This window comes from Mauremys reevesii, linkage group 6 (genome assembly GCF_016161935.1).
Source record: "Mauremys reevesii isolate NIE-2019 linkage group 6, ASM1616193v1, whole genome shotgun sequence".
Lineage (NCBI taxonomy): Eukaryota > Metazoa > Chordata > Testudines > Geoemydidae > Mauremys > Mauremys reevesii.
In genome coordinates, this window is record NC_052628.1 from 36,434,676 (window position 1) to 36,460,710 (window position 26,035).

At 42.6% G+C, this 26,035-nt stretch overlaps 1 protein-coding gene across 4 annotated transcripts in view; it reads right to left on the bottom strand.

Moving 5' to 3' along the window:
* Nucleotides 1-21,145, bottom strand: part of DEPDC1B (DEP domain containing 1B) — a 69,718-nt gene extending 48,573 nt beyond the window's left edge. For 2 of the 4 annotated variants that reach the window (XR_005600409.1, XM_039544601.1), the window contains exons 1-2: nt 20,868-21,015; nt 7,340-7,608 (exon numbers count right to left, since the gene is read on the bottom strand). Coding sequence is in view for 3 of the 4 variants with exons in the window: in XM_039544601.1 (XP_039400535.1) it covers nt 7,340-7,608; nt 20,868-20,984 (386 nt within the window). In the remaining variant the exon portion in view is untranslated. Of the gene's footprint in view, nt 1-7,339; nt 7,609-20,867 lie in introns of all 4 variants that reach the window. The other 2 variants (XM_039544602.1, XM_039544603.1) reach the window with 2 other exon arrangements.
* Between the last annotated feature and the right edge of the window lie 4,890 nt (nt 21,146-26,035).

The window sequence follows — 26,035 nt, forward strand, 5'->3', positions numbered from 1 at the left end:
TACATTGACTTAACACAGTGTCTACACTGCGCTATGTGAGCAGGAGATGCTCTCCTGTCAATTTATAGCGTCTTCACCAGACCCACTAAATCAATGCCGCTGCATCGATCCAGCAGTACCGATTTAGTGCTGTAGTGAAGACAAGCCATGAGTCACTACTTTCTAATACAGCGTCTTGCGCCCTTAAGTATAACCTGAATTCTTGATTCCCAGATATATTACCTTGCATTTAGCTGTACTAAAAATGCATTTTGTTAGATTGTGACCATTTTGCCAGGTGATTCAGATCACTCTACTACAGTAATCTGTCCTCCTTTACAATCCCACTAATCAGTATCATGCACCCACTTTATCAGCAAAGATTTTATACCATCATCTAGATAGCTGATAAAAAAAAGTTTAAAAAAAAAAAAAACCCACAAGTGTTGGACCAAGTAGAAAGCCTTCTAGAAATGGCCCCCTCATTGACACTGAGATTTGTCAGCAAGCCAGTTTTTAATCCCTCTAATGTGTCCACTATTAAATCCATATAATGCAAGATTTTTTTTAATCAGAATGCCATGATGTACCAAGTCAAATGCCTTGGAGAATCCAAGCGTACTATATCAACAGAATTGCATTTATCAAGGAGACTTGTAATCTTGTTTAAAAAAAATCCAACTACAGACAGAATCAAAACTGCTTTAAGATATTTGAAAAGAGGACATGAATGTGAAAGGACAATTTTCAGCACTCAAAAGAAGGTCTTTTCAACAGGGAAAAATGCTTAGGTCACAAAATGTCACAAGATAAATTACATTTAATTAAGAAATGAGTTGAGTGGAGATTAGTTTGTTACAAGAGTATTTGTATATACTTCTGTCACATGTTAAAGTGATACTATAACGAGAGCCCTGCAAATCCATAGATATCCACTTTATATCCGTGGACCATTTTTGCAAATCGGACACAAATACAAATTTTGTATCTATGCAGAGTTCTAAATATAGGGTCTCAAAAGGCAGTGAAACAACTGTCTGAATCTCAGACTATGAGGCTGCCTTTCCCACCTTCCAGATCCCATATTCCCTCACCCTCCATATACAGAGAAAGGGGAAGTGATAGATCAAGACAGGAAGTAAAATCACACATGCTCCTATTGCCACAGTTTAAGCAGCCAAGCAATTTAGAAAACCTTTCCTGACTTCATTGTCATATCAGGTCAGAGAGGGAAGCCATACTGACTTACTTTGAAGAAACAGCTGCCTCCTTCCCCAACTGACCTGATACAGCACAAATTAAGCAGTGTTTGGGCAGCCAGAGAGCACCTTCACCCCCCTCTTGTGACACTACACCCTCCCTCCTGTGCTCCCTTCACTCCTAAACTTTGAACCCCCCTCCTGCACCCACATGGGGAAATTCATGGAATCACAGAGCACCTGTCATTGCTCCTCACTGCCCCCTCTCAATCCCTCTAGGAAGATGACGTGCCAAGCTGAGAGGTGCCAGGGCTCAGCCCTAGGAAGCTGTGGCAAAAATTAAGTACTGTAGCCCTGTGATAGTATAGTGGCTGGTGCAAAGAAACTGGGCTTACTGAGTGCTAAGGGTGATGACTTTATAAATCGATCTAAATAGGCAGGAGACTTATTTTATAGTTCAGTTTGTGATTTTGAGCAATATTGACTGGAGACATTTTATTATTTTTAATGTAAAAGGCTATTTGTTCTGATGCCTGTTGTATAATAAGATTGTTTGTTGTTGTTTTAAACATCAATCAACAATAATAATAGTATGCACAATTATTAAGCCATAAAGGCACTGTGAGACAGTGTGCTGCAGCAGGTATTGTGTGGATGCAGATAGAAGAGAGACTGTGGATCATGGATTGGATACAAGTTGATTCTTGTGGATCAGATGCGGATCCACATTTTTGTATTCATGCAACTATAACATGGATCAATCAATATAGTTATACATTGAAACATGCAGTGTTAGTTAACCTGAACCATTATCATGTATATTATAAGATACAATGTAGAAAAGACATTTCTCAGTATAACTGAGTTTTCATGCAATAAGAAGAAACAAGCTGTGAAGAAGTCACAATCTTACTGCATACTTTAAAATAAAAAGTATTCCAAGTTCATCAGTACATAAGAATAGCCATACTGGGTCAGACCAATGGTCCATCTAGCCCAGTGTCCTGTCTTCCAATAGTGGCCAATGCCAGAGCCTTCAGAGGGATTGAACAGAACAAGGCAATTATCAAGTGATCCATCTCCTGTCATGCAGTCCCAGCATCTGGCCGTCAGAGCCTTAGTAACACCCAGAGTGTAGAGTTGTGTCCCTGACCATCTTGGCTAATAGCCACTGATGGACCTGTCCTCCATGAACTTATCTAATTTTTTTATCCTGATTATAGTTTTGGCCTTCACAACATCCCCTGACAACAAGTTCCTCAGATTGACTGTGTGTTGTGTGAAGAAGTTCAGTACTTTCTTATGTTTGTTTTAAACCTGCTGTGTTCCCTCTAAGATGCACGCCTTCGTGGCCACACACGAGGCCATCAAGGGCTGCGCACCAGCCGGGCAGGCAGCACACAGGTGAGCGTGGAGAATGTGGAGGGTGGGGGCTGTGGGGTGAGGTGATATGGGTTTGGCAAGGCTTGAGGGGTGGGCGGGGTAAGAAGAGGCGCCTCTCTCCCCAACCTCCAAATGGAGGGAGGGATAGCTCCGTGGTTTGAGCATTAGCCTGCTAAACCCAGGGTTGTGAGCTCAATCCTTGAGGGGGCCACTTAGGGATCTGGGGCAAAATCAGTACTTGGTCCTGCTACTGAAGGCAGGGAGCTGGACTCGATAACCTTTCAGGGTCCCTTCCAGCTCTATGAGATAGGAGCCAGGAGAGGCGCCTCTCTTCCCTCCCACTCTCAACTCTGGCTGAGGCCAGGAGAGGCACCTCTCCTCTCAGGGCCGCAGTGGGGATTGTGTGAGAGACACATCTGTCTCACACACACAAAGTCTTTCACACTCACCGCCCAACACATATTTGTGTTGTTACTTCTTGATATATGTGCATTCCAAAAGTAGTCTCTGTAATTTTATTCTTTCAAAGTGCTATTTTATTTTTTGACTGGTTTATGCATTTCATAAATTTTATTTCTCTCTTACACTTAAATTTAACTCTTTGAGTAGTGACTTCTAAAATGCCTAACCTCTCCTGGCTGGAGTAATTATCCCTATGGTAACTTTTTAAAAATATATATTATAGCTAGGTTTTTTGTTTCTACTGGCAGCGCACATCTGCACACATGGGTGGAAAAAAATTAGAGGGAACATTGCTGCTGCCTATTAATTTCATTTGGTGACCCCTGACTGATAATGATGTAATAATTGGGACCTAGCAGGCTTACTTTAATTATGAGCCTAACAGGTGAAAAGTAGGTAAAGGTTAATGAATTGTCACACTGATCTTATAAAAGACTGTTTAAGAAAAGATGTAAGGAGGAGACAAAAAAGACAATTAATTTAAAAACAGAGAGGCTCTACTGATACTACTCAAGGACTTTTAAGATATGACTAGTAAACAAGAGGAGATGGGGACTCGGAAATCAATGGACCAAACTTGGTGCTTAAAAAATTAGGTCTAATTGGTGGACAAAATAAGAAAAGGATAGACAAATCTGCCAATCGCCTCTATTGGGGGCCCTTAAAAAAAAAAACGGTGGTAGAAGTTCCTTTCTTTCCTCCCCCAACTGCACACATAATAGAAGTATCAGAGGGGTAGCCGTGTTAGTCTGGATCTGTAAAAGCAGCAAAGAATCCTGTGGCACCTTATAGACTAACAGACGTTTTGCCGCATGAGCTTTCGTGGGTGAATTCCCACTTCTTCGGCTTGCATCCAAAGAAGTGGGTATTCACCCACGAAAGTTCATGCTGCAAAACGTCTGTTAGTCTATAAGGTGCCACAGGATTCTTTACTGCTTTTACATAATAGAAGGATTTTCATCATGACACCAAGTGGACAACTTTTGACCATCAGCGCTGCACTACCAAGGACTCCAGCCTGATACATGTGAGATCCTGATCTGTCTTCCTCTCCCTCCAGTATCCCTTTTCATCTCCTGCTATCAGCTTTTCCTTGATCCTGAAATGAACTACACTACAAGGCACCAGCATTACACAAGGAGATTGAGTGGAGCTTAGCAGGGAGTTTGAGAAGGACTAGTGAAGGAGAGGACCTGACCAAACCAACAAGGTGAAGGCAAGCAGCAAGCCCAAGAGACTATGTCCACACAGGTTATGAAATGGCGTGGCAAATGAAAAATAGCCTTTACCAAGACAAGAGAGGAAATAAGAACCTGGAACAGGGCTCCCAACCTGCTTTGCCAAATTTAAATATATACCACCACTCCCTGGTGCAGTATTACCAGGGTAGGGGAAAGAGCTTTGCAGATTCATCAGGAAGCCATGGAAACAAAGATACTGAAGAACACTGTCCTGAGAGTGAATCTCCTGGGACTCAGAGAAGGCATGGATGAGAATATTGTCAAAATAAGGGTATAGATATATGCCCTTGCAATACTACCAGGGTCTTGGTGGAAGCCTGAAAAGTAAAAGTGGGAAGAAGAGGGAGACAAACTGAAATATTCTCCTAAGTCAAAGGGAAGGACTGTTAATGCCAGAGATAAATTGAGGCATGAAAGTAGGTGTCTTTCAGGCTGACCAGATAATATAGCATTACCATGGGAGGGAGGGAGTGGTGGGTGGAAGAAAGAAAGAGCGCAATTTGGAAGGTGTTTTCATCCAGAACTTTTTTTCCCCCCAGAGATGGTGACCAAGCTCTGGAGGTCCAGAGTTAGATGGAATCCTGCTGGGCATTGGTACACCAATAAAAATTTTCCAATACAAAGTCTTGCTGCTAACAATAAAAAAAGAAATTAATTTGTCATTTCTGTTTAAAATGTAGAACCTTATTGGAGCATTAAGGAAACTGGTCAGGGGATCTCTCAGAAGCTGGCATTTTGCTATAAGATGAATCTCTTTAATAATTTCCTCCCCAAACCATCTAATTCCTAGACACAACCACACATGTGCAAGTACACCTCTATCCCAATATAACGCTGTCCTCGGGACCCAAAAAAATCTGACCGCGCTATAGGTGAAACCATGTTATGTTGAACTTGCTTTGATCTGCCACAGCACGCCCCCCCGGAGCGCTGCTTTACCGCATTATATCCGAATTCGTGTTATATCAGGGTAGAGGTGTACGTTCCCCTTTCCCTGCAATCCCTCAAACAGAGTGCATCCCTAGTAGAAAAAATATGATGCATCTTAACTGGAGTCAAATGCCATCTACACAGTAATTTATAAAAATTTCATTTTTGAGCTAAGCTAATTGAAGATGTATATCCCCTTTGCCTTATAGAGACCTGCACATCTAGATCAATTTGTCCAAACCCCTCTCCAATCTTTTCATCTGCGTTATTTTCCTATCAACATCTTTTTCAACCAAAATTATATACGTCTTAGAAATTAAATGTTTTGTGATCTTCCAGTTTGCTCTGGAGCTCCTCAAATGTGGTTAAAGGTCAAGATAGAGCAGTCTTATATCCAAATGTCACAATAAAATATTTTATTTGTAAACAATCAAAATATGGGATCTGTATATTATTTATCTCTTGGTATGATTTCAAACCAGGACCAAGGAACAGCTGTCCCCACTGAGTAATCTCAGCCCTTCCACACAACAAATAGACACTTTGATATGTCCTAGAGATAAATCCATGGTTATTAATTTAAGTAGCTAAGGAAGTGGGCCTCAATGATGGGAATTTAAAAAAAAATTGTCCCATCCTCCTAAATGGTCTCAATGAAAGGGTGATTTTTAATGACCTACATTTCTTTTTAACCCAACAATAAATAGTCTCCAGGCTTATTTGAGTTTTACCCAGTGTTTGGACGGTAGTAGCTCTTCTAAGCCACAGTTCTACTAACATGCAACCAGGGACTGCAAGTCTGTCCAGCATAGCAAAGACGACAAAGTTACTAATCAGTTATGAAAAAACAAGTGTAATAAGAACTCCAGAAACTCCCACTCAAGCATTACTTTACAAGGCAAAGCAATACAAGAAGTGAATTAATTCACACACCTTGGCAGGAATGTGAAAGTCAATGGGGGGTGTCCAGAAGGAAATAATATCATGATGAGCAAGCTTGCAGCTGCATTTTCTAGTTTAAACAAGAATTGGTCATTGAAAATCCACCCAAACTACAAACCTTCAATTCCAATGTTACTTCCATCTTACCACACGAATGTGAAAGCTGGAAGCCCATGAAAGGTACAGACAGACATCAAAATGCCTTCAAAAGCAAATGCCTTAGGAAAATACAAGGTAATAAATGGAATGAATTTGTAACAAATGCTGAAAATCAGAGTTCATCAACCCTCTATGTCTAAAGTTATCCAAAAAAGACAATAAAAATATTTGGTACATGGCTTAGGAATGAAGCCAGAACTACCACCAGGGCTGGTACGCTATTGGGCTGCTGGAGGAACACATAAATGGATCAACTAAAAGAATCCCTCCATTGAACACTACTCAGAAAGGGAAAACTTATGGGACTTAGTAAAGAGGCCACACAAAGAGCAATTCAGGATAAACAGGGATGGTGGAGTCTTGTTCACATGCTAAGCGATATCTAACAGTGCAAGAAGGATTCGGATTCAGAAAGCACCTGTCTCTTCTCCCTAAGGTGCTGGAAAAAATGGCCCCTGCAGAAGCTCCTGAACATCAGAGCAGAGTAAGGAATTTAGGGGGCTGAAGGCCAAGAGGTAGAAAGAGACCGAGAAGAAACTCAATGGAGTTATCTCTGGCGTTGATTTTCCCAGATGCCCATGACAAATGAGGACCAAAACTTCCTAGAAGTGTAGTCAGGAGTCCACCAGGGGAAGTACTCAAGCATGTATAATTAATCACATGCATAATCATTAGTCGGTTGGGGACTTTAGTGTATGTTTTGATTTATTTAGTAAAAATATTGGTCACAGTAAGCAAAAAAACAGATTTGTATACTACTGATTATTTGGGAGTGACTAGAAACTGTTTTTATATATGTTGCTCACAAAAAATAAAACTTCAGATACAAGGGTGCTTCAGGTAACATTCCCAATATTAGAATAACATAGTATGTCTGGGTCTACTGAAGAGCAGAACTGTAATAAAAAGATAACTGGTGAGCATGCTTAGAGATAAGAAGATGCACAAAGTAAGTGGGTTTGCAAAACCCCTAACTAATGTCATTAATCCCTTACTTTCATAAGAACTAAAAATTCACCCAGGATACATCATACAATGATTTACCTATATAAATGACTGTCGTCCTCAAAGTCTTCCTTGCCCCATCGTCCTTTGATATCTTCAATAACATGATTTTTCAGAAATTTTTTAAGCAGCTGAATTGTTTGATTACGTGTCACTTCTGGGCCAAAGTTTTGGTTACATCTGAGCAGCTCATGTAACCAGTCTACTGCCTCTGAGGCTTTGAAGCAACACTCATAGTTTTTGAAAAGACTACGATGCCTCCGTAATGGCATCCCTTCACGAAAGAGTTCAATGGTCTCATTCCACTGGAAAAGAGGGGGTTGGGGGAGAGAAAGATACAATTACAGGAGCTCTAAAAATAATCTTTAAGGGTGAAATGATGTATGTGAAATCAATACCAATACAGTTAGAGCATTTTGCAGGCATTGGTTTTAATGGATACAAAATAAAACTGCAAATATTCAGATACTGAAGTTATCAATCATGTCACAACTATTGCCAAAGTTTTGTTGTTAGCCTGAAGACTAAAACCACTAGACAGAATGAAAAATACTTACACTGCTACGTCTCCAATGCCATGGCCCAAGCAAGTTAAATAAATCTGCTGAACATAGTTTACTCCACGCTCTATTTAACAAATATTCTCTATCAACTCCTCATTTAATACATTCTGAAAGTTATACCTTAGGGTACAACTACATGAGAAAGCTACACCAGCTTAACTTAAAATTAGTTTAAAAATCCATGTAGTGAAACTAATGTAAAAGCCTATGAAGGCACTCACTTTCAGAGTGACTTATTCCAGTCAGGCTTAAACTAAAATCAATATAAACGGCCCTTAAACTGAAATAGGAGCAGAGGCATTTGCACCGGTTTAAGTAAATCAGTTTAAAACAAACACACACACACGCATTTTTAGGCCTGGTCTACACTTAAAACTTTGAGTGACGTAGCTATGACACTTGGGTCATCAAAAGTCCAGAGCACCACAGTTATGCCCACCTAAACCCCGCAACATAGAAATTCTTCTATCACCCTTGCTACTATGTCCTGGGGGAGGTGAGCTACTACAGTGACAGACTCTGTGTTCCTTCAGTTGCTGTAGTGTACACTAGCCCTAAGGCCAGGTCTACACTAAAAAGTTAGGTTGACCAAGCTATGTCACATAGGGGTGTGAAAAACCCACACGCCTGTGTAATAGTTAAACTGACCAAACCCCCATCATAGACTCCGCAATGTTGGAAGAACTCCTCCATTGACCTAGCTACTACCTCTCAGGGAGGTGGATTAACTAAAGCGACTTCGATCACTGTAGTGAGTGTCCACACTGAAGCACTACAGCAGCATAGCTGCAGCACTGCAGTTGTGTTGCTATAGACAGCCTTAGTTAAAGTGGTGTAAATTTGTGCATAAGAAAGAGCTCACTATAGGTCACATGCCCGTCTGCTCTTATGAAACCTTGAACATCCTTCTTCGTGTCACTTCCTTTTCTCTCCTGTGTTGCCTGATTTGGGGAGGGTTAGTAGGGACAGTGGAATTTATCCACTTAATTTAGTTTTATTTAATAATTAATTTTTTAATTAATTAAGAATGTTAGTAATAATTAATAGATATTAATAATATGGGTATGGCTCGCCAATATGTGTGATCAGAAGATAAAAGTTCGTTTTGAATCAGGCTTCACAGAATTTAATACCAAGGAGATTGGGGTATAACAGGAATTACACTGAGACAAAGTTTAGTCAAACAAGACCTTTTATTTAAAATCAATGAAACAAGAAGTAAATGTAAAATGTTAAAAGCAGTATGAGATTACAAAGTATCACAATTCTTTAAGAGATATGATATGATATTATACAGTTCTAAATGCACTCTGCAGCAAAGAGTACTAAAGTGAATTTCACACCTCTGCTAGAGGAAGTATAGTTATAAAGAAACTGGTTGTAAATTAAACCCTTCTTAGCATAGATGCTTAGAGGTGAAGTAGAAATTAAGAATTATTTCATACTCACAAAGAATTAATACTACGACTAGCATTGACAGCTTTCGTAGGAGAAGGAGGCTTCGAAGCAGGTTGAGACGACCAGGAAACAGAGAGATGTATCGCCTGCCCTAGTGGTGGATTATCACACCTTTTATAGGTAACAATCCTTCCCTTTATGCCCAAATTTGTCTTTCCCCCATGGAAAGGTGAGGGTACCTGTTTTCATAGGCTGACCTTTGTGTACGTACTAATGACAACTATCTACGTATTTTGTGGTAGACTTGTTATATTTTGTGGGCAGAAATACCCTACTTTTGCACCTAACTAGGTGAAAGGTTAGCAGATATTCAGAAAGTCCCTAGACAATTTGTTTGTTTCCTAGTATCACTTTTCTGAGTAAGGGTCTTAAAGGTTGCTTTCAGCATCACAGAGGAAATAGGCCAGGATGTCTGGTTTAGAAGCTTCTAGGTATCTTGCATTTATAGCTATTGCAAATTTTATTAATCTATGCAGCCTACACACTTTTATCAAAAAGACATTTTATACAGACCAACAGATTAATCCTCAGGGCTACACGCCCCCCTTTGACGGGGTGGTTTACATAAAAAAACCCCGTTACCTAGGACTTAATATTTGTGGGGCCCTTTTTAGTTTTATACCTGGGCAAATTTTGGTATGTATCAGGAATGGGCACCATGTATATATATTTATCTTTATCCCCAGATGGTGCTTGTTTGTGCATTAGTTTAGGGGATTGTTTGGGTGTCTGTCTAGGTCTTTGCCTAGTTTTTGGCTTGGGTTTGTTGCGTTTATACAGCATATAACCTAACATAAGGAAATTAATTACAATTCCAATTCCTTGGATAATTATCCATACTTCTAATCCGAATTTTTCTTTAGAAGTTGTTGCAGGCTTATTTCTTTTATTTATTAATTGGGTAATAACTTGTTGGGCTTCATTCATATTGTTAGTAATTTGAATGAGGTGAGTCTTTTTACGAGTTATTAAGGATTTCAGTTGCAACCCTAATGGTGGAATATAAGCCAGAAAAGTAGGTATACTTTGAATAGTTAAATTTTGGTAATTAGGGTTAGACTGAATAATGGTAATGTTCTCAAAAATAGGAATAGGGGAAATAACTTGATTTCCTATTACCGTGGGTTGCTTTGGGGTAAAACAGAAATTTGGCTCTGTGACAGGACACTCCAAGGGACCATACTGGTACCTCTTTTGGTTGGTAACCACGCAAAATTGGTTTCTTCCAGCATAGGTCACCCTCTCCATTGGAGTCTTTCATGTGGTTAGCCTCACCAGGCATGACGATGATGAATTTTGTGCTTTCTTTCCCTGTAGTTCACACAAAACAGTGTCTGTTTTAAACACATTACACCTACAGATATACTGGGGTCCCTTTTCAGAACAACAGGCCATCTGTGGTACCTTTCAAGTCTGAGTTGGAGTGTGATAGACTACCAGGGGAGGTGCATTAACGCGTTCCCTGTAGATGTCATTTTCGAGGTGACCTATAGAATGGATAGCAGCCAATTGCCTGTACACATCTTTGTCTGGGTCAAACACTGGTAACGAGACCGTGAATGAGACATACAAAGACCGTGCCATTATACAATCTTTTGTAAGAGAACAACTGTCTTGGTTGGGGTGAGGTGTCACAGATCCTATCTCTCTCATAGCACCCACTGACAAATGCTGGCATGCATCCAAACAAGTGGATCTTTCCTTTTTCAGCTTTTGAAAACATTTAGGACAATACCAACTTATTAATTGTTTATCCTTAATTAAGTCAGGGACTTCTCCTAATTTTAAGGATCGTAATGCATCAGTAATTGTGCTTACAACATATTCCCATACACAGAACATATAATTTTTTTTCCCAAATGCTGATTTTTTTTCTGATCATTGTTTAAAGCAATTAACTTTAAAAGCAATTAACACATCTTTTTCCAACCACTAGAGGGTAGTGCAATTACTTTTACTAATTGATATTTAAAAGTAACATCCTTCCCCCGAATTCCCTTAACCTGTTGAATTGGGTTGTTGACCAGTTCTGGATTAAGTATAATAGTCCGTTTCTTCTTTGTTGGTATGTTTTGTTGCTTGGGCTCAGACAACGGAGTACGATCCGGTCGTCTGGTTTCTTGGGGTTGCAATAGTTCGGTTTCAGACTTAATATTTTGGCATAGTTCTACCCTTAGAGCAACAATAAGGGTGTAATAAGTCAAAAATGTCAATGTCAATTTCATGGTTGCAAACTGCTGGGCTCCAATTGTTGCGATTTCGTCTGATCCCTTAAGTCCTGAGGAGGAAGTTGCTTCTGCGACCTGGACGATCGATACAGCTTTAATTGGTTAGCATGATAAATCTTGTCTTTATTATGCTTTCCTTCTGTTATTTTGATTTTATATACTGCTGAACTGAGTTTATCAATGATTTGGAAAGGTCCAATCCATTGATTACATAACCCATGTTTTGGTGACTTATATGACAATAACATTACTTGATCTCCTACCTTCCAAGTATTTTTTCTCTGGTTTTTGTTAAAGTAAGCCTTTGCCTTACGTCTGGATTTTCCCAATTTAGCAGCTACCTGCAAGTGAATGTGATTTAAATGTTTTTGCAGATTTTGCAGGTAGGTATTCATTTTTATTCCTTCTAATTGAGTGCCACTAGCTTGCCAAATTAAATGTTTTGGTAATTTTATTGTTCGGCCTGTCATTACTTTAAAAGGTGTTTTATCAGTAGATGCAGCCGGTGTTGCCCTCAATGCCATTAAAATTAAAGGCATGAGGGTGTCCCAGTTACGTTCATTGGCATTAACCAGTTTCCTCAACATCACTTTTATAGTCCGATTGGTTTGTTCCACCATCCCAGATGACTGTGGTCTGTATGGGATGTGTAGTCTCTGCGGGACTCCCATCAATTTAAGACAATCCCTAAAGAACTGTCCTGTAAAATGTGATTCCTGGTCTGATTCTACCTTTGCAGGGATCCCCCAGCGAGAGAAGACTTGTTCTACCAAGACCTTGGCAGTGGCTTTTGCAGTATTGGCTTTAAGAGGAAATGCCTCTATCCACTTTGAGAAAGGATCGATAATCACCAACAAATATTGGTTACCTCTTTGGGTCCTTGGCAAAGGACCTACAAAGTCAATCTGCAAAGCCATCCACGGACCTTCATACACCTGGGATCTTAGTGGCGCATTTCTTTTGGATGGAGTAGGATTAGCTTGGGCACATGCCAGACAATTTTCACAATATTGTTGCACATCCATCCTAAGAAGTGGCCACCACCCTACAGATGCAAGACGTTGGACAGTTTTGTCCACTCCCTGATGTCCTCCTGTAGGAGTGTCATGGACCATGTACATCATTTCCCTTCGTAGGTGAGCTGGAACTACCCACACAGGGAAAGGACCTTCTGTATACATGAGAACTCCATCTACGACTTGTAACTGCTGTTCATGTCGTTTGTACAAAGGGTCTATTGTTAGTGATCCCTTTTTGTCTATTTTGGAAAGCTCTAAAATTACTTTTATTATGTTCTTATCCAATTTTTGCATGTCTTTTAGATCTGGTATATTGGGTTGTACCAATTTAGTTGCAGCTACAGGACATTTAGGATTAGGGGTAATAACAGAATACTCCTGATCCTTACTTTCCCAAAATTCTTCTGATTGGGCTCCTTTACGGGCCAATTTATCAGCTTTTTCATTTTCTATAGCATAAGGGTCTAATTTCCAGTGAGCTTTTACTTTTTTTATTTTGATTGGCCGCTCTGAAACAGTAACTATTACTGTTAACCAATGGATGTATCTCATCAGTGATGCATACCTAATAGGTGTGCCATCAGAAGATGTAAAATTATTTGTTTCCCAATATGGTAGGAACTCTGTGAGAGAATTGCATACCCATGCAGAGTCTGAAAACAGACAGATATCTTGGTATGTGGTGGTGATGGAGAACTGCACACAGTACTCCAACACACAAGCCACTGCAGCTAATTCTGCATATTGAGCCGAATGTGGAGTGCATGAATATGCCTTTTTCCAAGGCTCTCCTTTCCCCTCAGGGGGAACTGCATAGATTTCGAACCCAGTATAGGGTTTGCCTTGATGGTAATAACTAGAACCATCAACAAAGAATTTATACCTATTAATGGGATTTGTCTCCTGGATTAAAGGTTGAAAGAGCTTTTGTTTTTCCTCCCCCCTTAGATTCAATTGATTAAAGTTGGGACACTTGTGTGGCTCTCCCTGATACAATAGAGCTGTTGGTAACAAGGATGGTGTCCTAATAGGTTTGACTGCAATATTTTTTTCTTGCAGTAATAATGCCCAGTGAGCAAGGCGAGCATTTGAAACTTGCCCATCTTTTACCCTATTGGACAGTAAAAACTGAAGAGGAGTGTGCGATGAGTGTAATATGATCGGGCTGAGGCCAATTAGAAAAGAAAAGTGTTGTATGGCCCAACTGGTTGCCAATAGATACTTTTCACAATTGTCATATTTGAGTTCAATTGATGACATTAAACGTGAGGCATAGGCCACAGGTCTGATTTTCCCATGCCTTTCTTGTGAGGCCACAGCCGCCAACGCATTAACACTCACCGCTACCTCCAGATGATAGGGTATTTCAGGATTTGGTGTGATCAACACCGGAGCCTTGATAATGGCCTGTTTTAGTTGGGATACTGCCTCCGTGTGTTGCTCAGACCATTCCCACTGTACACCTTTCTTTAGAAGTTGGTACAAAGGACCTGCAATAGAAGCAAAATTAGGGATGAAATCCCTGTGGTACCCAGTTAAACCTAGGAAAGCTTTTAAAGCCGTAGGTTCCTGTGGTAAAGGCAATGTTTGGATTGCATCCACCTTCTGTTGCGCTGGGGTTCTACCCCATTTTGTTAGGGTGAGGCCCAAGAAAGAGACACAATTAGCCATTAGCTGAGCCTTGGCTGGATTGCACTTTAACCCTGCTTCTTTTAGAATTTGCAGGAGCTCGTTAAGTCTTTTTAAATGCTCCTCTTTCGTCTGTGTTGCTAAACACAGATCATCTACATATTGAAATAGAACATTTGGTTTAGAAAATGATGACAGTATTTGTCTCATTTGTGCATGGAATAAAGCTGGAGAGTTTTTATATCCCTGGGGCAAACGTGTCCAAGAATATTGCACTCCCTGAAAACTAAATGCAAAACGGTACTGTGAAATGTGTGCCAATGGTAATGTTCAAAAGCTGTTACTGATATTTAATACAGTAAACCATACAGCCTCTGGATCAAAGGATTTGATTAGATTTGGCATTTTGGCCACTGTAGGGGCACAAGTTGGTGTGACTTGGTTTAGGCGTCTGTAATCTATTGTGAGACGCCATGAACCATCCGGTTTCTTAACAGGCCAAATAGGTGAATTTGCAGTGGAAGTACATTTTTGTAGTACTTCCTGTGTCAGCAAGGATTTAATAGTTTTTTCTATGTATGGATTTGCTTGTTTTGGGTAAGGATACTGTTTTTGGGCTGAAATTTCTTCTTCTTCCACAACAATAGTGACGGCCATGCATCCACAGTCATGTTTGTGTTTAGCAAAGGCATCTGCATGTTTGTACAGTAATGCCTGTAACTTAGGTTGGTCTGCATGTTTAGCCACTATTTTGTCCAAATCATACCCTTCAGGTTCAGAGTCCTCCACTGGAGATACCATGCCACACTCAGGTATGACTTCTGGAGAGTCATCCTTTTCCTGTTCTACTGAAAGACACAATAATTGGTTACACAAATCAAGAACACATCCCTGTTTGTATAAGAAATCAGTTCCCAATAAGGAATTCTTTGGGTCTGCTAACTTCATTAATGCAAAAGTATGATTTTTTTTTAGGTGACCTATTTGTACTTTAAGGGGTGTAGAAAGTGTGGTAGTAACCTGATTACTTGCAAAGGTTGCAAGTGTCTTGGTACATCCTGATGATAGAGGAGAGGATCTAGGATCCTCGACATGGAGAATACTGATTGCTGCTCCAGTATTTATAATGAGATTCCTGTCTAGTCCCTTTATCACTGCAGATATTGTGGGTCTTCCACTTGTATCTCTGCCTAACGGGGTTATGACTACACTCGGGGTTGTTTGTAGTCATGCAGCATATGCTGTCAGATAATTAAGGGGTTCCTCCTCTATCTCCTCAGAGGCAGCCAATTCTGGAGGAGTGGCTGTCCACTGGGGAAAAGGGGATGGATCGACGGAGGCCACTGGACGGTTCAAGGTTGCTGAGCCTTGGCCTTCCATTATCATCAGCTCATTCACACGGGCATGAAGTTCTCGGATAGCCCGTCGTTGAGCCTCAAGCGTCTGTTGCACTGTCTTAAACATTTTTACAACTGAGTCCTCAGTTTTGTGCAAAGGCGGTGATTTAGGTCTCTGCAGACGTGAACTGTTCTGTGCAGCATCTGAAAAGAAAGGAACACGATCCCGGGCTCCTGCATAGGATCCAAACGCATAACCCTGTCGAGGGGCCTGGCCACTCGAAGGTCCAGGGTTATTACGTGGGTTAGGGTCATTTTGCCAACGTTGATACTTAGGGAATTTAGGAACTCCTCGTCCTAATCCTGGCTGAGGTTGAGGTCCCTCAATCCTCACCGTAGGATTAGTTTGTGGTTCCTGAAGTACTGCAACCGGGGCTCCACGCCGACCTAATTTAGAGCCTCCCTGTGCATGTGCTTTAGCCAATAAGGCTAATGTTCTTTTTAAAGAAATATTATCAGTGATATGCATATTAACCATTTCTCTTAACTGAGGAAGAGAATTATTAACTAGCAAACTGATGTATGGCAGTTCATCTGTTTCCTCTTTGATATGACTCCGCCAAGCTGCACTTAACCGCAAATGAAACTGATGTGGAGTTTCATTAGGTTTCTGCTTTAAGTTAGACAGAATTGCTACTCCAGCTTGCCCTGGGTGCTGGTTATGTTCCAGTAGGGCTACTGTCTTTTGAAAACTTTTCTCCCCTACCCTAAACTTAAGTGGCAAAGTACTCCACAATGCTCGATTTACTGTGAGTTGTAAGATTTTAACCCAATCTTTCCTTGGTAAGCCAAACACTTTTGCTGTCTCCTGCACACGTTGTGCATGCATAGCAACTGAAGAATCCTCCATCATTCCTACTTGCTTAGCTACCAGGTCTAAGGTTTTAATATCTGTAACAACTGCTACAGGACAATCAGAATTGGAACCTGCAGTTCCTTCTTTTGGATCTGAATCTGAGCTTTCATTTGAGCTTTCATTTGAGCTTAAATCTACAATTTTTATTCCTTGCCTCCTTCTACCTGGATTTACATTTTCCTCATCTGAACCATCAAAACTTTCCACTGGAGATAATCCTGGGTATCTAGGATAATTTTCCATGAAATGTCTATGGGTTACATTCAAAGTGTCTCCACACTGACGCAGGACATCCCTTAGTCCACTAAAATCTGGCGTGGTAGGGCGTTTTACCGATACACTAGGTGATACCAGCATATACCACGGGGGTGTAGAGGACCCACGAAATTCCTGGGGTCTAGGCAATGTTGATTGCCCGAATGCCAATAAATGTCCACCCAAAGGGACTGGATTTTCTACTCTATATGGTGCTAATGTAACATTGGGTGGAGGAGCAGGAATTCTATTCCCTGCTTGTTGTTGTAGCTCTTTTTGTAACTTAGAGATCACTACATCACATGCATTAGCTACCTGTGTTACCTGTGATACGGCCTCTTTTAACCCTTGAACAATGACCGATTGTAAAGGTATCGCTTTTTCACTCACAGAAGCTGTCTTTACAGAAGTAGAGATCTTTTCCTCTTTCTCTGCTTTTCTGTTTGTGTCACTAACTGCTTTACTGACTGTGACACTTGTTTTCGCCTCCTGAACTGTTACTTCAGAACTTCCGTCTCTTATCGGCAGACTGTTAGTTTTCTCTGCACTGCCAATTTTTGACTTCACAGATTTAACTTGCAAATTCGCTTCTGAAGGTACTGTGTTTGCTAATTCTTTTGTTTTACTTCTAGTTACTGGTCCAATAAGATTTTTTACCTTTGTTGGGTCCACCATACCAATAGGAATGGGAATCAATTCTTCAACTTCCTCTGCTCTATTTTTTCCATTTTTTAGTTTTTTAATTTTTTTCAACAGCCGACCACGGTTCACTTTATAGGCTACCAGCATCTGCTGAACTTCCCTGAGTAACTTCATCTTTTTATCCAATTTTTTTTTCAATGAACTACAAGCTACAAGCAAGCATTTAACAGCTATTCCCTTTACCACCTTAGCTTTTTTTTTTTTTTGCTCTGTTTTATTCTTAAATACATTACTTACAAAACCCCATGGGTTTCTCTGCTCAGAAATTATTTTACTATTTCTCAGCTGCTTTAAACCTTCACCATGTTCCTGAATATATTTTCTAGCAAAGTTTTCCAAAGCTAAACTACTAGAAATTTCAACACACTCCACTCCTGTGCTATCTTTACTTTTAACACTTTTACTACGAAATAGAGAATTCATCTCTTTCTTTTCCTAGTATATTCACTAGAATCTAGTATTGTTTAGTATATTCACTAGAATCAATTTTTTGTTGATTTACTTTGATATAGAAGGCGTTCCTTCACAGAAACAACAGGATAATACCCCTTGTACACCGGTTTAAACACTGTATCATAAAAGTCCCAAGTAAACAGAGGGAGTGGGGGATACTCTCTTCTCTTTTCTCTCGATGGCTTATAGCAGATCGAGAGGTCTTTCCCCTCTGTCGGGACCTGCCAAATATCGGGGAATACTGAGGCAGACGGATCAGAGGTGCAGTCCGGAAGAGTTAATGGGACTAAGATAAGGTATCTTTGAACTATTCAAGTTCTGACTGATTGCGGCCTTTCTGGCGGCTATGAATACCTTGCTTTATTAACTTTCCGCCACCACTAGTGTGGGTCATCGGATCCAGATGCTACTGCGAATTATTTTATTTGGTACCATTTATTAACTTCTTTAACATATAAAAACCCCTTTCTGTGCGCGCTTATCACTTTAAAACAATATTACTTTAATATTCAGTTATCAATACAATTAACCTTTAGGCAAAAGTGAAAGTAAAGACCTTAAGATTGCTTAACCACAATACAAAACGGAAATACTGGGCGTGCTGCCAGCAGCAATAACCACAGTTGATTCTGACTTTGGTTTAAGAATAAGATTTCAGAATTGTACTGAAATTAACTATTTACTTACGGTTCAAAGAAATTCCCTGAAATTCCTGTCACACTCCTTAAATCTCCTCCTGGCTGGCTCGCCAGTCTGTTGCCTGATTTGGGGAGGGTTAGTAGGGACAGTGGAATTTATCCACTTAATTTAGTTTTATTTAATAATTAATTTTCTAATTAATTAAGAATGTTAGTAATAATTAATAGATATTAATAATATGGGTATGGCTCGCCAATATGTGTGATCAGAAGATAAAAGTTCGTCTTGAATCAGGCTTCACAGAATTTAATACCAAGGAGATTGGGGTATAACAGGAATTACACTGAGACAAAGTTTAGTCAAACAAGACCTTTTATTTAAAATCAATGAAACAAGAAGTAAATGTAAAATGTTAAAAGCAGTATGAGATTACAAAGTATCACAATTCTTTAAGAGATATGATATGATATTATACAGTTCTAAATGCACTCTGCAGCAAAGAGTACTAAAGTGAATTTCACACCTCTGCTAGAGGAAGTATAGTTATAAAGAAACTGGTTGTAAATTAAACCCTTCTTAGCATAGATGCTTAGAGGTGAAGTAGAAATTAAGAATTATTTCATACTCACAAAGAATTAATACTACGACTAGCATTGACAGCTTTCGTAGAAGAAGGAGGCTTCGAAGCAGGTTGAGACGACCAGGAAACAGAGAGATGTATCGCCTGCCCTAGTGGTGGATTATCACACCTTTTATAGGTAACAATCCTTCCCTTTATGCCCAAATTTGTCTTTCCCCCATGGAAAGGTGAGGGTACCTGTTTTCATAGGCTGACCTTTGTGTACGTACTAATGACAACTATCTACGTATTTTGTGGTAGACTTGTTATATTTTGTGGGCAGAAATACCCTACTTTTGCACCTAACTAGGTGAAAGGTTAGCAGATATTCAGAAAGTCCCTAGACAATTTGCGTAGGTTTGTTTCCTAGTATCACTTTTCTGAGTAAGGGTCTTAAAGGTTGCTTTCAGCATCACAGAGGAAATAGGCCAGGATGTCTGGTTTAGAAGCTTCTAGGTATCTTGCATTTATAGCTATTGCAAATTTTATTAATCTATGCAGCCTACACACTTTTATCAAAAAGACATTTTATACAGACCAACAGATTAATCCTCAGGGCTACACCTGTAAGAGCTCACAGTCCAACAGATCCCGTGGAAGAGGAATGGGTATGGGCTGTGATCTAGGCAGCAAAGCAGGGTGTGAGTGTACAAGCGTGTATCAAGTATCAGAGGGGTAGCCGTGTTAGTCTGGATCTGTAAAAGCAGCAAAGAGTCCTGTGGCACCTTATAGACTAACAGACGTATTGGAGCATGAGCTTTCGTGGGTGAATACCCACTTCATCGGATGCAACTGTGTAACAGTTAAACTGACCTAACCCCCAGCATAGATTCCACAATGTTGGAAGAACTCCTCCATTGACCTAGCATCTGACGAAGTGGGTATTCACCCAGGAAAGCTCATGCTCCAATACGTCTGTTAGTCTATAAGGTGCAGGACTCTTTAAGTGTGTGTCAGTATTTTGGGGCTCAGTGCCAGGAGATGAAGCTACTGGGCTATGATCCAGCTAGCCCTGAGATGCCATTTGGGGGCTGGGATAGCAGGGGGCAGAAATAAGGCTCCAGGTAGAGGAAGGGACCAAGGAGACTCCAAATAGCAGCCCTGGAACTGGTGGGGAGGTGGCCAAGATATGGCAGAAGCGGGGCGACTGAAGACAGACTAGAGAGGGAAAGAGGCAGACGGCGGAGGGCCACTAGAGAGGGCTTCGGGGACCAGACCGAAGGACTGGGGGTGGGGAGCTCCCTCAGGAGGTATCTGCAACTGCGGACCGCTGGGGAGGGGCGAGGCCGGGGGCCAGTCAGGGTCCGGGGCCGCTCGGGGACAGGGGCGAGGCCGGGGGCCAGTCTCCGGGGACCGCTCGGGGAGGGGCGAGGCCGGGGGCCAGTCTCCGGGGACCGCTCGGGGAGGGGCGAGGCCGGGGCCAGTCTCCGGGGACCGCTCGGGGGAGGGGCGAGGCCGGGGGCCGCTCGGGGGGCAGGGGCGAGGCCGGGGCCGCTCGGGGACTGCTCGGGGGCGGGATCAGGGGCCAATCTCCGGGGCCGCTCGGGAGGGGGCGAGGCCGGGGGGCCAGTCTCCGGGGACCGCTCGGGGAGGGGAGGGGCGAGGCCGGGGGCAGTCTCCGGGGACCGCTCGGGGGCCGGCGGCGAGGCCGGGGGGGCTCGGGGGACTGCTCGGGGGGGCGGGATCGGGGGGCTCTGGGGAGCGGTCCGAGGCAGGCGAACTGGGGGGCGCGAGGCCGGAGCGCAGCTGCGAGGGGGGCTGTGCCGAGCTCGATGCCCTGGCACGACCAGACGCTGCGGGACCCGGCCGGGCACTTACCAGCCGGGTTGCCCGGTAGGGCCCGGGGCCCACCAGTCGCGGCTCCATGGCCCGGTAGGCCCCGCTGTCTCCACGGAAACCCGACAATACACAGGAGAAGGCGGAGCCGAAGAAGAGTTTGAATTAGGGCCCCCACGGTGCTGCCCTCTCATTGGGCTGCAGAGGGAGCACGTGACACCGCATCGCTCCCTGATTGGAGGGGCAAGGGCAGGACGTAGGGACCCATGCATCGCCTTGGCTCCCAGCACAACGCCGGGGCAGCCTGGGGGGAGTGTAGTGGGAGGGGGCCCTATGCATAAGAGGGGGGTTACGGCACAACACGTCACACGTAGCCGTGCACTGTCCCAAGTACAAATGGAGCCCGGGGGGAGCAGCTCGCGCTGAAGGCAGAGCGGAGCAGGAGTGAACTCGAGCCGCTCAGCTGAGTTAGAAGCCCCGTTGCTGAGTTTTCTGGTAGGGGTATTTTAATTTAACCCCTGTTAGAAGCACACTGCCCTCGCCCTCCGAAACGACATAGCCTCCCCTTGTCTCACCCAGGTTAGAAAGGTGCTAACAGCTGCTCACCCAGTGCCTGGTCTATCTATGTTAGATTTTGTCAGTGTCTGATATAACATGTGCTTGGCTGTTCCTGGTGGGTCTATTCTAACTGGGCCTACAAATTTACCCGACTTGTGAGCCTAACTGTGGGGAAATGGACAAAAGTTTGTAAAGTGTTACCATAAATTAAAACAAATGAGGCTGAAGTTAGTTCCTTATTCCCAGTACATTATTCATGGTGCCAGCTCCTTAGTAGTGGTTCCTAGCTCCTTATGCAATGGCCAAAATTATTTAAACACATCAGTGTAAGATTAATTTGATATTTCCAAAAGAAGTAATGTGATTGAAGGTGATCACATTTAAATTCTTTATGATTAATGAAACAAACACAAAGAGCTGGGTTTTGACTTGCTGTATATGACAAGGTCAGTCTCAGGTCACCCCTCACAAGGGGGGTGAAGTTTCTTAACTAGAGATTAGCTGGAGCAGCTAGGAGGGTATTAAATTACTAACAAACACAGTGGGAGAGTGTTAAGGAGGCAAAACCTCAAAGCATCATAGAACAAATTGTATTGATGTGGCAAAGAATGCCAAGAGGAGAAGTTTTTCAGTTGCTTGTATATCAATGCTAGCAGTCTGGGTAACAAGAGGAATCAAATTCTCCTTGATGAGGGAAAAACATAACATAAAAAGAGCCATACTGGGTCAGACCAAAGATCCATCCAGCCCAGTATCCAGTCCTCTGACAGTGGCCAATGGCAGGTGCCCCAAAGGAAATGAACAGACAGGTTATCAAGTGATCCATGCCCTGTCACCCAGTGCCAGCTTCTAGCAAACAGAGGCTAGGGACACTATTCCTGCCCATCTTGGCTAATAGATTCATGGAAGATAGATCCATCAACGGCTATCTAGCTCTAGCTCTAGCTCCCCGTTATACTATTGGCCTTCACAACACCCTCTGGCAAGGAGTTCCAGAGGCTGACAGTGCATTGTGCAAAGAAATACATTGTGTTTGTTTTAAACCTGCTACCTATTAATTTCATTTTGTGGCTCCTTGTTCTTGTATTAGGAGGAGTAAACAACATTTACTTTCTCTATACCACTTATGATTTTCTAGACCTCTATCATATCCCCCCTTAGTCACCTCTTTTTCAAGCTGATATATACTTATCCTTGGCATGACTGAAACCATTTGCTATAACCTCTTCAGGAAAAAAGTGGGTAGAAGAAGTGTGAGAGGTGGTATGCCCACAGCATGAGTTCCTTGTTGCAGACAGATGAGTAAGGTGTTAAAAGAAAATCATGTTATGGGGAAAGATGGATTTGGGGGACATATGCTAGAGGTCTCACACTGCCAGTAACAAAACTTCAGTCCAGTTATTAAAAAAGTGTCTACTGTAGAAGGTACTGTATCCAACATTAGGGAATGCTACTCTGATCCTCATTACAGGAGATCAATCAATCACTGGACTAGATGTTGGTGTTTGGGTAGGGACCAAGATGAGGAAAATTGTGTGATGTCAATTGGGAGAGAAAAAGGTAGAGAGAAACTGGGAGTTCTTTAAGAAGAGTTTATTGGATGGATAAAGATTCCACAATCAAGAAAGGAAAACTTTTTGGTTAAAAGTCCATCCTGATTCAGTGTCGAAGTGGAGTAGGCAATTAGAGATACAGATAGATAGCAATCAATAGAAATTAGAAGTTATGAAGTGTAGAAAAGTGATAAGGGAAGGGAAGACAGGGAAAAATCCATAGCTGGGAGGGCTAAGCACAATAAAAAGGGTTGTTGTTTTTTTAAAAAAAGAATATTAGGAACTAAAGAAGTTCTAGAAATGGTGTAGGGATATAAGCACATTACCAGACGGAGATGGTCAAATTGTTACTAATGAGTCAGAAAATTTCAATAAATATTTCCTTTTTGAGTTTGGAAAGAAGCAGGATGATGTATTGTCACATTCTGAGATTCAATCCAGACCATGAAGGGTTGTGTCACTATCTGTCCTGTAATTTGGGTGCCTCCCAATGCTTTGCTGTTGTAGCTCCCAAGCTGGGCTGCTCACAACCGGCCTACCAGCATGCAGGTTGCACCCCCTGAGTGTGTCTGTGTGCTCACAGCCCTGCTTCAGCAGCTCTGACCCCAGCAGCCTGTCTACAGCCCCACTCTGGCTTCTACCAGCCTTGGTTACTACTTGCTGTGTGATCCTGACATAATCCCAGGCCCTGATTTTTCCAAAACCATGTGCTCTGCAGTGTCCAGCTCTCTCCTGGAGAGTTCAGAGATACAATTTGGTTGATTTGTTCCTCTAAAGCTGGTGTGGGCAAACTTTTTGGCCCAAGGGCCACATCAGGGTTGCAAAACTGTATGGAGGGCTGGGTAGGGAAGGCTGTGCCTCCACAAACAGCCTGTTTCCCCCACCCCTTGACTGCCCTCCTCAGAACCCCTGACCCATCCAACTCCCCCCCCACCCCTATCCTCACTTCCACCATCCCCTAACAAACCCGCCGAGGACTCCCACACACTTATCCAACCCCTCCCCCCCCACACACACACACCCAGAACCTCTGCCCCATCCACCCCCACCCCACTCCCTGTCCCCTGAATGCACCCTGGGATCCCCCACCCCTTATCCAATCCCCCAGCCCCCTTACCATGTCGCTCAGAGCAGCATGTTTGGTAGCCGTGCCTCCCAGCCAGAGCCAGACATGCTGCCTCACTGCCCTGCAGGAGCACGCAGCCCCACTGCCCAGAGCACTGCCTGTGCAGTGGCCTGACTGCAGGGGAGGGGCTGGGCTGGGGGCTAACCTCCCCAGCTGGGAGATCAAGGGCCAGGCAGAACAGATGTGGCCTGTGGGCCATAGTTTACCCACCTCTGCTCTAAAGACACAAAAATACACCACAGCTTATTAACTTAACTGAGTAAATACAGCCTTCCCTTGAAAAACAGCACTGAGCTGGTTTATTGTAAAAATGAAATACATTTGTTAATGAATATATACATAATTAAGTGAATTCAAGTATAAGGAATGAAGATAGAAAGAGTTACAAGTAAAACAAAATACACTTCTAAGAGTTTGCAACTTAATCTAGGAAGATACAGGCTTTATTCAAGATTGACTGGTGAGAGAAACCTTCTTCCCAGCCATGGCTGACTTTCCCTCAGTCAAGATCTTCCACAAAAGTACAAAGGTGTTGGCTTCCCTTGTCTTCCTGTGTGAAAGAACTTTGCCTACTCAGGTTTCTCACCTATATTCAGTTCTAGAGACTTCAACCCCCCCCTTGGTTGAAGGACCCATCTTTCTCAGGTTGCAAGAACTCTGGCCTCTTGTGCCTGTCTAGTAATGGATACCAAAGATGGTTCCTGCCCTTCCTTGTATCTTCCAAAGTTCAATTAACTTGTTGCAAGAGGTAGAATGACCTCATGATGTTCTTCCCTTCCTGTGGGCTTCCTATGCATGTGTATGATTTCTATGTAAATGGGGCTTCCATTATTTCTGATTCCACCCTGCTTAATTTACATATGAGATAGGTAGCCATTCTTGTCCTCCTGTGATTGGTGATACATGAGACAGGGGAGAGCTGGGACCCAGTGACCTAAGTCACAGACCCTTCAACCCTTTTCAGAGTCACTGTTTTCCAGTCTCCCATTTGGTAGGTATGGCCTGTATTTCTTGTTCCTAAATATGTTTTATTTGAATCCAGATCTCTCTGTAAGACTGCTCTCTCCTCATCATTATTTACCACTCTGCCAAGCATTGGGTGATCCACAATTCTATCAACAGTGCATTTATATAAATATATAATGACTTACTGTTGTGCTGTGTAGCACTTAGGTCACTGGGTCCCAGCTCTCCCGTGTCTTGTGTATCCCTTGCCAGCACTCACTCCAGCTCTGTGGCAATCCCTCTTCCCATAGGGAATGACTTGGACCTACAGCCAGGTCCCCAATTGAGTCAACTCCCTTCCAGAGTAACAGAATCCAACAAGATATAGATGGCCAATGTACCCCCAAAACAAAGACTTCAGCCTACCTCCAAGTTCCTGTGGGCTGAGTGCCCTTGCCTCAGATCTCACAACATCTGTATTCCCCCGTAGTCTGGAGAAGGGTTTGTTCTTGTTCATGAGAGAGGTTTGCCAGAGGAACCAGGGTCCTCCCTCTCCACTAGGCACTGACCAAGGGCTCTACAAGTGGCAGCAATATCAAGCACCCAGGGTGCTCCAAGGCTGTCTCTCTGGGACACTTCCTACTACTTACTTTCCCAGGGCATGATGGCAGTACTAAATCCAAATGAAGGCTTCCTTAATCCTTAGGGATAAAGGAATCCCTGCTCTGGGATCAGGGGTAGCTGCTGCTTGTGAACCCACTTTTCCTGGAGCAAGGGCTTCTGCTGTATGCTTGCACATGAGCTATTGGGCTATTCCACTAGCTTCTGTGCTACTTCCCCTAACTGAGCTGCCTGGCTCTCTTTTAAACTCCTCTTCTAGCTAGTGCAGGCTTTGCAGTGGTGTGGGAGCCCAAAACTGCTTAACCCAGTTCTATCCCAATGTGGGGTATATACACCCC